Genomic DNA, 14,905 nt, shown 5'->3' on the forward strand with positions numbered 1-14,905 from the left:
CATGCTGATCAACCAACAGTGCAACTTCCCCATGTCCTTGTCCTACACATGACCTGCCATTTCAGTATAAGGAGTATTGTTGAATTGTGACTGTATTAGTAGGTTTTAAAAATGTTTTCTGCAAAGAAAGACATTTGGGATGATAAAAGACAATCAAATCTTTGATATTGTTCAGAGTTGATTGAAAACAGTTCCAATGGATTAGCATGGTCATTTTTACTTATTTTGGAGGAGAATATGGCAAAGAGACCTTCTGCTTGTGACCATGTTTTTTTCTTTACTGGATGCAGGTCTCTCACCCTCTATAGATCCTGCTCTGGATCTAGTAGGCAGGTCTGTGTTTGTAGGCACACATTTCAGTGATTGAGGATGTGAACGAATGGTTTGTTTAATTTTTGGGGTGTCAAGACAGGAAGACCCCATTTAAATACCTGGACTTGAACAAGGTGGAATTGGGTAATACCTGGAAGCTGTAGTAGGGACAGAGATAAAAGTAGATACTGATTCATTAACTTTGTTGATTTTAGAGGGTACTAGATTAAAATGTGCTGTTGATGATTCTGTAGGAGGCACAGAAAGATCTGTCTAGACTCCTACTGCAGTAGTGGAATGGATTACAGCAGCATAAGTCTGAGACAGAATTGGGAATAGTAATTTCCGAGCCTCTGGGTAAGTAATATTGTGAACTGTCTTTAGATGTTGTACTTCTTTCTCTTCCACCCATTTAGGACAAGAAGTAAAATGGGAAGGATGTGGACCATTACAGTTAACACAATGCAGTTCTAGTTGGCATTCAAAAGCATCATGGTTGTTACCAGCATAATGAACACATGTCAAGGAACCACAGCAAGATGTTTTTGAATGACCAAATAGTTGACAATAGAAACATCTAACAGGATTAAGTATATAAGGTTGTACCTTATAATTCAGATATCCTGCCTTGATTGTGGTAGAACATGATGTTGTAAATGTTAATATTAGAACATTTGTTGGCTCCATAATTCCATCTCTAAGAGTAAAAATTCAGTGCACAGCTGTAACCCCTTGGCTGGCAAAACCTGCAAGGATCTCTGACTCAAGAATTGTCTTTAAATCCCTCTCAACTATAACTTCTTTGGAAGAATTCAAAGCAAATGAGGAGTTTGGAATGTGTTGAAGATGTTTCCACTAAAATGTCTCCAGACCACAACTTTTTTACTGATATAGGAGAGCCAGCAAGCCCTTCCAAACCCTTCTGAATAAAAAACAGAGACATCTGCCCTAAGGGTTTTTCAGTTAAAGAATATATAATTAAAAACTGTGGCAGAATCATATTGTGAGTTTAACTGTACAGAGTCATCAATGTGTGGTCATTTGCCAGAAGTCAGATTTTTCTCACTGCTATCATGCTTGTTTATTTTTTGATTTTGAGGAGTATCCATAATAAAAGAAAAAAGAATATATCGGTGCCCACTGACCTCACCCACCATGAAGCCCTAAGAGGGGACACACTACAGTGCCATATAAGGCTACTGCAGTGATGCCAGGGTTTTGTGAGCACTATACCCAAACACCAGTGTCACACACAATGCTTACAACACCTACTGAGGACGTCTTACGCTGGCACTCGGTTAACCCTTGCCACCCCAAGACCGCCCACTTACAAGAATTCAAGGCCAAAGTGGTGTGTTGGAGTTGGACCCCTCAACCACTAAAATCCTCTCCTCCTCTTCATGGGTCATCACACACAGCAAACACACAAGTGAATGTTTAGATCCCTGAGGAAATAAACGGAAAGTACAGAACCTTCTCTGAGAGGTCCCCCTCACCACGTACAGGAATCCACATCAAGGGGAAAACAGTAGAGGAAGATATTCCTCTTGCACCAGACACTTACCCAAGGATTCTGAAATAGTAATGAGAGGATATCAGAGTAAGTTCCTACTATTTTGTTCTAAATCCTTGAATAGTATGCAGGTGCCAGAAGATTGGAAGTTGGCTAATGTCACTTTTCAAGTGAAGTAATAATTTTTCTGGTAATTATTGCTTATTTGTCTTACATCAGTGGCATAAAAATTTTTTTTTTTAAAGTCTGAGAAAATATGGCTTTCAAGGCCATTTAAAATGTTAAAATTTTATTGGTTGGTTGGTTTGGTGTTTTATGGTGCAAAGCAACTAGGCTATCTGTTCTAAACATCTGGTAAAAAGTTAAAATTGAAGTAAAATTATTAAAATTTATAAAAGGAAATTAAGGTAAAACAAGACAAAGTTTAACTTTTGAATTAAAAACAAATAGCATTAAATCCGATTTTTATATTTAGTCTACAGCAGTAAGAGAAAAACTACAGTAATACTAGTTGTAAAGACTTTCTGTGACATAATTGTAATTATTAAAACTCGCCACGATGACTAGAGTAGTTCAAACAGCAGCGTTAGTCACCTGAAGTTGGCCTTTCCAGTCCTGGTTTACAGTTATTTGACATTATAGCCATTTTCAGAAAGTAAAGTAATACAAGTTTTAAAAGATTTGTAGCAAAATTTTAATTATTATAACTCGTCAAGATGACTAACGGGTAGTTCAAACAGCAGCATTAGTCACCTGAAGTTAGCCTTTCCAGTCCTGGTTTCAAATTATTTGATGTTATGGCCATTTTCTAATTTCAAATCAAACAAGATGTGCTGTGATTCTTAAAAGGGAATCACATCAAAAAAGGTATAATGTGTAAATTAAAAAAACAACTTAAATAGCATTAAAAGATTCTTTCTTTAAAAACTAAAAACATTTCTAAGGTGGACAGTGTCACCATTGTCAATAACACTGTCTAACGTCATGGATAAACCTTGGGACAAAACATTTAAAATTGTGCTGTCATCGAGCATCATAATGATGCCAAGACAGTATAATATGGTTTATTGTGACCTGAGTGTTACACAGACAACATATTGGTGCACCATTGGTGACCAGTGGATATAGCAATGTTATCCAAGGTCAGACCCAATTCATCCAACTGCACCGGGATTCAAAGGCCAAAAGGAGCAATGGCAGATCATCTGTTTTGAAAAAACATGGCCCACAGAGGAAGGAACACAACCCAGGTGGGATGCTTTGATAAGGAACAAAGTTTTGAAGCATACACTAGTTTATACTCTTACACTAACAACGAGTACTTTGTATATGTTAAAAGCCCAATACTGATAAAATAAAACAGAGAAGCTAGAAGTAGAAACAAAGGGTGGGTGATTATGTGGAGAGGTAAATATCTATCTAAAATATGTTTACCTGTTAACTTCAGAAATGCTACTAACCTCTTCACAGAACAAAACTAGAATCCAACAATGCAAAGATAATATAGATAAAGAAACTTAAATGATGCACTTTCTAAGAATATAGTAACAAAGAGAAATTCATAGGGTGTGTGTGTATGAATCATTCAATAGAAGAATGCATACATCTAAATCTTAAGCAGAGAATATTCTCAACTCAGTACAAGTGATAATGCAGAAATGTAGTCAAAAGAACTAAAATAATACAAACATGGTAGAAAGAAAACACTGCTCAACCAGTATGTATGTTTCAGGGGATTGCATATGTGTAGTGTGTTTACAGCAATAAGTCAAGCTATATGATAAATACATATAAATGAGTCATCCCAGATCTGTATCACGAGGAGAAAGAAATACTCATCTGGCTGGTTATACCCACTGGAAAAGGTCAAATGTAAAAGTGGAATATACCACACCTCAGGTAAACATGTCTGTCCTAATTTTGATCTAGAAGAATGTATATTCATTTTCATACCAATGAGATCAAGCTGACCTGTTGAAGAACTCTTCATAGCAACCTTCCCAGCAGCTTATTATTGGGAAAGTTAGGGTTCTCCCACTTCACCAGAAGAACACAGGCATGTGTGATGGTAGGCATTTATACCCAGGTGCTTTTTGTTTTGTTCCTTTTGAAGTAGTAGTATGGCTTGAAAGGTAAAATAAAATACCACCAAAGCAGTTTCATAAAAAACAACATTTCAACAGCAGGCACTCAGAAGGTGTAGATAGACTTGTGTAAGGATGCTATGCAGGTACAGGAATTTAAAAAATGAGTTTCTTTCAGAGAATATAGCAACAGAATGAGAAAATTCATGGAGTGTCATTTAGGGAAAATGCGTAGGATACAAGAGTATCCCATAAAGCGAGTCAACAGGTGGACAAAATGTAAAAGTCAAGCTCCTACAGGGCCAAAACTAAGTGGTGGTTCCAGTTGTAGAGTTTTTTCGTGAAATGTACAAGAAATGTACAGTTTATCTTCTTGGTGCTTTTGGAAAGATTATAGCCTGGAATAATGGAGAGAGACAAAATTGAAAAGTGTAATAAAGTACATTTCAGTGAAAATAATGTGACACACAGGTGTTAGAGGTTACTCACATTCTGCCTGTAATATCACACCCAGGAAAAGTCGATCACCAGATTTAAAAAATTCACATGATAAAAATTCTGTAGAAATTGGTGTTAAAAAAAAAGAAAAGAGTAATTCCCTATACACAAAAGTTGTATAAGGAGAACAACTGACCATAAAGGCTTGAAAGAGGTACATGAGAAACAAAGAGAAGAAAACAATGGCCATGAAAGCAAGAATTTGCTGTTGTGAGCCAAAATATAGAGGCTGAGAAAAAGAGAAAGTGTCTACCAGTCAGCTGATGTAGGAAATAACAATGGACTTGTTGAACTAAATAAAAACAGCATAATCAGACATCTGTAACACAAAACAGTGGCAGGTCTATTCGACTGCCTACATCTTCAGGAAACCGATGAAGAAATACTGCTCAACAGAAGATCAAACATACAAAATGGTGAAGATATCCAAAAATATAACTCACCTGGTAACTCACTTTACAAGTTGAAGAATCAATTTGACCCATTTTAAAGTACTACATATACAGTTGTGCCTATCTTTCTGGAAAAAAAATTTTTACACCATCACACCACCAATAACTCTGCAACATCTGCCTTCTACCAAATAAGCTACACAGAAACAAACCATTTAATTTAAAAATTCTAAAAACAAAGTAATATCTACAGTATCATAAAAATTCTGAATTATAAACTTTTGTAAATTTCAAAATACAAGATAAATTGTAATGAACTTGTGAAAGGAGTAGCAAGATGCATACTTAGTCACAAACTTAATTTTTTTTTTTTTTATTATAAATGAAGAAATATTATTCATTGTTATTCAAGATTTGTCATTAAATGTATATACCAACTGAAATCATACACAACTGGTTTAATTCTAAGATCATCTCAAATTCTGACAGTACGATTAAACTTTTTAAGGACAAGAATTTACAATGGCCTTTTTTTTAAACTTTTTTGCAAGCAATGATCAATGTATGTATTAGCAAAACAAAACAAAAAACTAAAATCAGAACTTTAAAAACTCCAACACAAGATACATAGAACCACACTTATTTGTTATACAAAACATGTTTTTTTTCCTCAGTTCTCCTTTCACCCCTTCCCCCAAATACTTGTCAAACAACTATTGTATTAGAGAGATGTACCACCATCTTGACAAGCTTTATTTAATATATAAATACTTTTCTTTTACCACTTCTTTACTTTAACCCTGAATTAAGTACTTACAAACAAGTATCTTTAAAATCACTAAATTTGAGTATACAATGATAAAGGTTAATAAAACCATATACAACTAACACTTTCTGTACTGATGGCTCTCTCCCAGTGCTATAACTTTTGTGTGAAGGTGAATATTTTATTTCTCTTTATATTTGCAATACATGAATGCATCTTAAGTTAATTAAATGGTACGAGTAACATGCATGAAACAAGCAAAGATACCATAAGTATTTTAATGAGTTAAACTGTACAAATTACTGATTTTATTTGCTGAAATAACAAAACTGACACATTGTCCTAACAGTTTAGTGATATCAATCTGTTATGTTACAAAATAGAGCTGGACAATTAATTATTTTTGGACTCCTTAATTATAGCGGTTTACTTGTAATTAAGCTTAAAGCTACATAATGAACCATCGACCCAGTTTTTAGCATTATACACCCTCAGACTTACCACTGAGCCAATAGAAGGCATTAAGTACATTCAATCAATTGATTGATTTTTCTCACACAAAACTCGGATAGTAGGAATAATCTAAAAAAATGTAATAACTTGAAACACTAATTTTGATCAGTTGATTATTTTCATAAGTTATGACACTAACTGATTAGACTGAAAAATCTTCAGATACACTTAATCCATACTAATTAGAAGAAATCATAATGGTAATATTTCACTTACTTGGATGCTTGAAATGATCAAAAACAGTAATAACTGAAAGCACTAATTTAGCTTAGTTGATTATTCTTATGGCATTAATTGAATTAATAACATTTTGGATTAATCAGTTATTTCATGCAACACTAATCAAAGTAATTGATGCTCATATATGATTAATTATATCGATGAGTTAAATGCCATATTGTACTAGGAAGTCGTTTTTTGTGATAAACCAAAATGAAATTTAATAAAAATACAAAAATTTGCTGACAGATGACAAAAAAGGGAAATAATAAATGAAAATCTATTTAGAAATACTATTTTACATCAGAATATTATTATTATTAGAAGAAAGTTAGCCTATAAATTCTAAATGTATCCACTATAGACATGTGTACAACATAGTAAAATGTCTTGTCTTTTACATTTAAATTATATAAAACAACCTTTAAATCCTTATTATAACCTTAAGAGGTTTCCGTCAAGATTATTTGTTGAATATATTTGAGATTATTTTATGCTTACATATTACTATAACGATAGTTTAACAATAACTGAAGTTCTTTTCAAGGCTTTGCACATGAATTGAAAATGTCAAAATAAGTTTAAATATATGATAGTCACCATTTTAAGTTCCACGACATTTGCAGCAAGTAAAGCCACTCAGCCCTACCAGTGTGTAACATAATTACATTTATCGTGTCTTATTTGTTGCCACCTATTATGTTTTTTAAACCAACTTTGACAACATGTTACAGAAAACAGTTTCAAATACCAAAACCTAACTTCTATTTTTAAGATACAGGGACACAGACTTAGATATTTTATTATTATAATTTATTTTAAAATACTATACTCACAAATCAATGTTAAGAACTCTGTTTGATATTTAATACAGGTAATTTCTATTAAAATATGGCAATTACTCTATGAAATTTTATCAAAATATCTCAGTTAATTTACAATGTATCCTGTTTACATGTATAAGAGTAAGTGTGAATTTGGTATATCTAGATTTTGAAGATACATTTGACAATGTGCAACATAAAATGCTTGTTACAAAATAAAAAAAAACAACAAAAACAGTTCTTTATGTTTTGGGAATAAACTGGTTCACTGGATAGAAAAGTAGCTAGATGAAAAAATATCACAAGTACCTAAGAGCTCAAAGTTAGAATTTTTGTTCTGTTGTTTTTCATCTATGATAAAGATATTGGAATGGTTTATAAATTACTTAGCTTTGCTAAAGATATTAAGGTTTTGGGTGTTGCTCGCTTTAAGGAAGAGTCTGCTCCTTTGCAAAATGACTTTGGATATTTGTTGAGCAGAGGAATAATTAGCAAGACTCTTACTTATAATAATGAAAGGTAATACTTATAGGTTATAAATATTATTTTAATGGAAATAACCTTAGCAATGTTGTGGAATTAAAGGATCTTGTTTTACAGTTGATTAGTCTCATAAGCCTTTCAAATTGTGTTCTTGCTAGTTGAATGCAAATGGAATTTTAGGTTTATATAAAGAAATACTAAATAAAAATCAAAAAAGGTTATATATATTGAATAATTAAATGGTTAGGCTGCAATTGAAGTATTTGGCTCCTTACATTATAAATTACATTAACTTGTTGGAAAAAGTTCAGAAGAGTGCAACTAGGATGGAGAGATTGTCATTTGCAAGTAGGTTAAAATCTCTGATAGTTTGTTTTCTCAAAAAAAGAAGAGTTATAGGATAGCACATTTAGGAATTTGTTGTTTGCCACAAGTAACTCTGGTTTTGTACATGGTGGATGTGAAAATTAAGTTATATACACACACACACACACACATTTAAAATAACTAAAAATCATAGATTATATCAGTACCACAGAATTTCACTATAATTTTAAGCTTAGTAACTATAATGTATTTGGGTCTAAAAATTATGAAGTTTTGAGCTCACTAAAATTTCACCTAAACTTTTTAACTATAAGCTTTGAAAAAAATGAGTTTTGGTTATTCACAGGTCATACACAGACAGAAGTAAGTGTATGGAAGCATATCTTTCCACAAAGGGGAAGAACTGGGTAGGGCCACCATGTTTATCTAGTGTAAGTAGTTATAGCTCAGTAAATAGGAAAGATAGGAGTTTTGTTGTTGTTTCCTTTTGATATTCTAGTTTTTCCAAATTGGTCATTTGAGTTCCTAGTTCCCAATAAGCTACAGACTTTGTAGTTGGACATCACAAACATGTAATTTGAACCAATGCTGCATTCAACATATCACGTGACACACAAAAATTTACATTTAAAGGTTTCTTTTTAATATTTGCTTTCACATTAAGAAATTAACTAATGGATCATAGTAAAATATAAATTATACACTATAATTTGATACCAAACTTACTGATACACATTCATAAAATAGTAGTTCAATAAAATTTTGAATGTAAGTCAAGAAACTCAAAAGAGCATGGCCTTTGACCCATAATCCATAACAGGATTAAGACAGTTTATATAACAGGGTGATTGATCTTTGGAATAAATTGTCTTTAGACCTGGTAGAAGCAGTTTACTTAAGAGAAGGCTTAATAAATGTTTGAAATATGAGGGATGGTTTTGAGTGTTTTTTTTCTTAATGGAGGGGATGGTCTAGATCAGGGGTGGGAAACTCCATGGCCAGTGGATAGCACAAATGTGGCCATCTTGAGTTTAGTTTCCATCAAATTTTTTTCTGCAAATTTGGTTAGCAGCAACTGTACTGCCTCACATCATCACTAATGTTGAGCACTTCATCACTGCCACAGACTCTGCCCATTTTGTAACATCAGTCTGGTTTAGATGTTTGTTATGGAGTGTGCATTGTTTTGCATGTGCTTGCAAACATATATTTATTTTGCAATTTTCAAGTGTTTAAATATATTTTGTTTTTAATTCCATAATATGAATAAGTGGATAATTCAAAAACAACAAAATCCAGATGATGGTGAACACTCGGGAAATAAAGACATTTTAATTGATTTTGACATTACTGTCAAAAAGATAATGGCACGTGACTGGAAAAACGTGAAATGAAAATTTAATGGAAGTTAGGAGTTGAAATTTTAAGTTATTAAAACAAATAGTAAGCCAGTGTTTCTTTTGTGTAACAAAGTTCTTAGGAATAATAAAGTATAAAAATAAAAGATGATATTCTTCAAAAGGTAAATAATTTGCTATTAAGTCAAAGAACAATTGTTTGCATAATGCTAAAGTTAGCAAAAGACACAGAAAATCAGTTGCTTGAAGAACTAAAAGACTTTTTCTTTAGCACTAGATGAGTCAACAGATGTTGGTGACACAGTACAGCTGATATTTTGGGTTTGATATGTAACTTTAGATCTTCAAGTGAGGGGAAATATGCTTGGCCTTTTTGGATTACAAGATGGAACATGTGTAAATAATATCTTTAAGAAATTTCTTAAAATGTCCAAAAAACTGAATCTGGATCTTAAACAACTGGTTTCTGTTACAGCAGGCAGTGCTCCTGCAATGACTGTGGTGCAATAAGGATTTGTTTCTCTTTTTTAATTGAAAATAATGTGAAGTCCACGCTGCCATCTTTACATTGCATTTTGCATTAGGAAAATTTATGTGCTCAGATGTCTAAAAGTGATGAATTGAAAAATTTGATGGATATTGTTGTAAAAATTGTGAATTACATTAGAAGTGAAATCTCCCTCATCCATCGACAGTTTGTTGAGTCTTTGAAAAAAGCAGTGACTGTACTTTTGATGATCTTTCTGATTTTGCAAATGTAAGATGGTTAAGTAGAGAATAGTCTTGGAATGATTTACTTCCTTATTTCCTCAAATAAAAGAGTATCTTGTTGGAAAAGGTAATACTGAAAATTTTCCTAAAATTGAAACTTTGTCATGGCAGTGTGATTAGTACTTTCTGTACAACATGATGGCTCACCTGAATAATTTGCTTGAGGGAAGAGGTAAAATAATAAGCAATTAATCACAGTCTATTCATGAATTTCAATTAAAACTAAACCTCCTTGCGGAAAAATTACAAAAGAATGATTTGACACATTTTGCAAAGTTGAATAGTTTTATAGAAAATAATAAGGGCTATGATTTCTCTGATGCTAAAGATGATCTCTGTGTAAACTGGATCAAAAATGTATCACAAGAATTTGAATCACGTTTCTCCAAATTTAAACATTTGAAATTGATATTTGAATTTTTGCATGATCCATTTCAATTTGACTTAGGAAATTTCAGTAAGAAAATTACATCTTCTTTGTCTTTGGATAAGTGTGGATTTGAAGACGAGGTGCATACCCTGCAAAGTGTAGAATATATAAAAGGTAAACAAAAATGTTATGTCAGAGAGATGTGGCTCACTATTCTGATAAATGAGAGTCTTCTAAGTTTAAAGATAACAATTTCAAAATTATTTTCCATGTTTGGATCCACATGGGTGTGCAAGTCAACATTTGCTATGCCAGATTTTCTAGTATCTAGATACAGATCTAGGCTTGCTGACATAAATTTAGAGGCAGAGCTAAGATGCTTATTGAGCACAGATATTAAGCCAAATTTTACAAAACTTGTTGATGAAAACCCCCATAAATTTTCACATTGAAGGTTAGTTGAAATGCAATTATTTTGATTAAACTAACATCTTTCAAAATTTTTTCTTTTAATAGTGTGGCCACTACGAAAAATAAGTCGCACACCTCTGGTCTAGATGAACCAATAGGTCTATTATTGTCTTACATCACTTTCCCGTTGACTTTGCAAACACTAAAAAATGGGTATGAACTTTGCCCAGGGCTTTATTTTCAGGAGTGTTAAGGTATAAGAAATACCCATCTGTATTACGTGATTATTTATGTTCTACATTAATTTTACTTTATATCACTGATAGGAAGGAAAGTTATAAATGAAACATTCCTAATATTTTGCAACTGATTGTAGTTGCTCATTGTCATTAATCAAAGTCTCAAGATTTTATGTACTATAATGCAATGTACAAATAATGACAGTGGTATAATTTAAATCTGAGGTTCTTTAATAAGCACACTATTATCTCACTTCATAATCATGATTATTAAAGATCAAAAGATCAAAGAAAGTAGTTATTTACACATCTTTACTGTCCGACTTAGCAACTGTGTGTGTGTTTTTTCATAGCAAAGCCACATTGAGCCACCTGCTGAGCCCATTGAAGCGAATCAAACCCCTGATTTTAGCATTGTAAATCCACAGACTTACTGCTGTACCAGCAAGGAACAATTTGGCAACTATTACAATACAGTATGGTTTAAAAGGTAAAGTTACTTTTTGTCCATTTTCATTAAAACTAAAATATTGTTTTGTTTTAATGGTTTGTATTTTTTAACAAAATGTTAATACACCAGAGCATGAATTAAGTCACAACACTACAAACAGTTTACAAAACAGTCAATTGAGATAAATATTATTCATATGTACTGTAACAATGTAGACAATACATACAATATGAAGTATGATTTTATACAATAAACATGTAACAAATTAAATCTGTGTGAAATTCTGACACAAAGCTATAAAGGTAAAAAGTATTTTTGTCTCAAGACTGAAAAAAAAAGATGTTCTAGTTGTACTCACAGATTAAAAAAAATAGACACCAGCATAACACTCACACCTACTAAAAACTGGTACTTGTGTAATGATAATGTCACTTTAAATGCAGAACTTGGAGAGATTTACTAAACAATACCAAAACAACACAAAATCTATATTAACTGAAAACACAAACTCACAAAACACTGGTAAATTCCCATAGACAGATTTGTTAACACACACACACACACACACAAATAACTTGAGAGAAGAAAGTTTAAGACTTTTAAAATAATATATAATATATTAAATCATTAAAAGCAATAATGTAATTTCTAATCCAAAGGCATCTGGTTTCAGTTTTGTTGTACTTACTGCTTTAATTTCAAAGTTCAAAATAAATGAAACCTAAAGCAAAAGTGAAGGTAATTATTCTATTAACAGAATGGCTATTACTAATACTAGTACTGCAACGTTAATGTTAAAGAAATATATTTTCAAAATTAAGCTAATTAAAAGTACATAAAATGTATCTAATTTTTGTGCAAAATACTCTTATTTAATGGTATGATAATTAAATCCTCTTAATTACTTACCTTGCTTAGAGTAACGTATATTACGTAATATAAATTAGTGAAATTACATAAATTAAAAATTTAAACTTCAACTTGTTCCTTATAATTTTATAATTATCATTGTATTAGTATTGACAATAATGACAAATTTTAATAATTTTAAGAAAATATTAATTTTTAAATAAACACAAGTAACAAATAAATATTTTAAACATTAAAAACTATGAAACAAGCAAAATTTGGTTTTCTGCTTTACTTACAATCTAAATGTTTTTTCTTTGGGCCGATGATTTCTGCGGTCGTTGCCTTACACACAGTCCGGGCTAAGCCTTGGCCTGTTATAGTGTGTTTCGCCGCTGTCAATCTATCGTTTAGCGTTTGTCCCCCAGACATCATATTTTAACTGTTGCTAGGTTTATTTATTCGATATCAAACAATAAGTGACGAACTTATACTTGAATACTCAATATTTAGAATTTACAGTGAAGACAAAATTTCTATGGTCCAGTTTCAATCACCACTTTTTAATTCGTATACTTACTCGTAAACACCCCCTCCATTGCACAAGTCTAATTTACACCTCTTCTTTATAAGTTCGATGTTGAAAGCCATCTAGAGAAATGACGTTACTATGAAGTCAACAACCTATTAGCCAATCAGTGAACTTACTTGTTCACATAAATAGTTTCTTAAACTGGAAAAATAAACGCCCACAAAACATTTTTCCCAACTTTTCTCTCTGTTTTAAATCTGCTGTAATTTAGTTTTGAGATATTCATTACTTTAATATCCGTGAATACAATAGGCATTTTCTACGAAAATTACGTACACCATAATGAAAGTGATATATATGAATAATTTTTGCCATTGATGAAAAAAAATATGACATTGTTGGTTATAGGAACATTGCTGATTCGTTGTTATTGTCATGGCTGCTATTTTATAACGTGACCACCATGCAATGTGTGCTACGAAACTCTATGTGTGACATGTTTGTATTGCTCTGATGAAAGCATTAATTTCATTTCTCTATATTTCTCTTGAATAAGCAATGACTTAAAATGCATGCCACTTATACCGTAGCAAATCTACAAAAGTTGGATTTTAATGTGCAAATTTCGCACTGCTGACTTTGCAAATAAAGACAAAATGTGTTTGATGTTTATATTAGTGCCTTCTATCTGCATTTATTTTTTGTATACTACCATATTATATCTCAGCTTTCTTAAATAAAGAAAAATGATCAAAGTATATCAGATAGAAAACACTTAAAAGCTTTGCACCTCAAATATCTAATGTGGTCTGTGTTAGGAAGACAACTCTGAAGTAATTCACTGTACATTTAATTGAAGGTGTGGCACGAAAAGAGCTACAAGACCTTTGTTGAAGATTTCCTTGACTTCTAAAAGAGCAATATACATGAGGAGACAAGAACGTGCATCTTGATATATATGCAAGACGGTTTAATCCCTTACTTAAACATTACTAGGCTGTGGGTTGTGTATCTCACAAGAAGATTTTTCGATTTATTAAATACTCATGAAACTACTAGAACACTGGTCGTTGACAAATGTCGAGCCATATCCAAGTTTCACCACTTTAATGCGTGTGATACAGTGTCATCGTCTTGAGATAGGAGTAAAAAGACAACACTCGATAAATGGAAGTATTATTATGAAGTCACATCAACATTCTGCACTTTGGCTGCTAAACTTGAGTTGACTGATTCGTGACACTAGAATGTTTTGTTGTACTCTTATTTGATCAAGCCAGCATTCAAGAGCATGTCAATGATGATGAAAATAACTCTACGCTCAGATGTTCTTCCTCCAACACAAGTTGCAATACTCCAGCACACCAGAAGGACTACTTACCAATTTACTCACTCTTTGATACATATTATATATTATATGTCTAAGCTTCTATCTTTTAGGGAATAATTACAAGGTAAGAGAGATGAAGGTAGCTAGAATATATGGCAAACAACTCTTCTGGAGACTATACAGGCATGTTGTGGTTGCAAGGAAGGATACAGAGGGCAGTGTAGCTTCATCAAGACAGTAATAAGGTTTTCTGCTCTCTGTCTATGTGATTCTCAATTGGTTTATAACTAGTGGAGACAGAACTTTGCGCTTTCAAGTTTTTGTGTACTAAATAATTTATTATTACCAATGTACTTTAATCACTAGCATGTATAAGTTACTTTTAGATTGTTTGAAATTTTGTTAGCATGCAAAAATAAATAAAATATGAAACTGCTGTACTTCAGGCTGGGCGTGTGCTGTTATTTCTTTGATATCTCCAACCACAATTCTGAGGGTGTGATGTATCCCACGAGTGTCTGGCTTCATTGGCAGAGATTATGTTCTCTGTGGAAGTAAGGATAATGAACTTGATTCCAATGTCTATGAAAGTAAGTGTCTCTAAATTGGAGAATAAAAGAACGCTTATAAACCACATCGCTTCTAGGTACAAGTTAAATACAG

General features: G+C 32.3%; 1 protein-coding gene across 4 annotated transcripts in view; it reads right to left on the reverse strand.

The window, feature by feature from the left end:
• The window catches only part of LOC143250671 (phosphatidylinositol-binding clathrin assembly protein LAP-like), a 68,119-nt gene extending 55,067 nt beyond the window's left edge, over positions 1 to 13,052 (reverse strand). For 2 of the 4 annotated variants that reach the window (XM_076501558.1, XM_076501557.1), the window contains exon 1: positions 12,680 to 13,052. In XM_076501558.1, the coding sequence (XP_076357673.1) occupies positions 12,680 to 12,815 (136 nt within the window). In that variant the 5' untranslated portion in view covers positions 12,816 to 13,052. The remainder of the gene's footprint in view (positions 1 to 12,679) is intronic. The other 2 variants (XM_076501562.1, XM_076501560.1) reach the window with 2 other exon arrangements.
• Positions 13,053 to 14,905: the final 1,853 nt, after the last annotated feature.

This window comes from Tachypleus tridentatus, chromosome 5 (assembly GCF_004210375.1).
Source record: "Tachypleus tridentatus isolate NWPU-2018 chromosome 5, ASM421037v1, whole genome shotgun sequence".
Taxonomy (NCBI): Eukaryota; Metazoa; Arthropoda; class Merostomata; order Xiphosura; family Limulidae; genus Tachypleus; species Tachypleus tridentatus.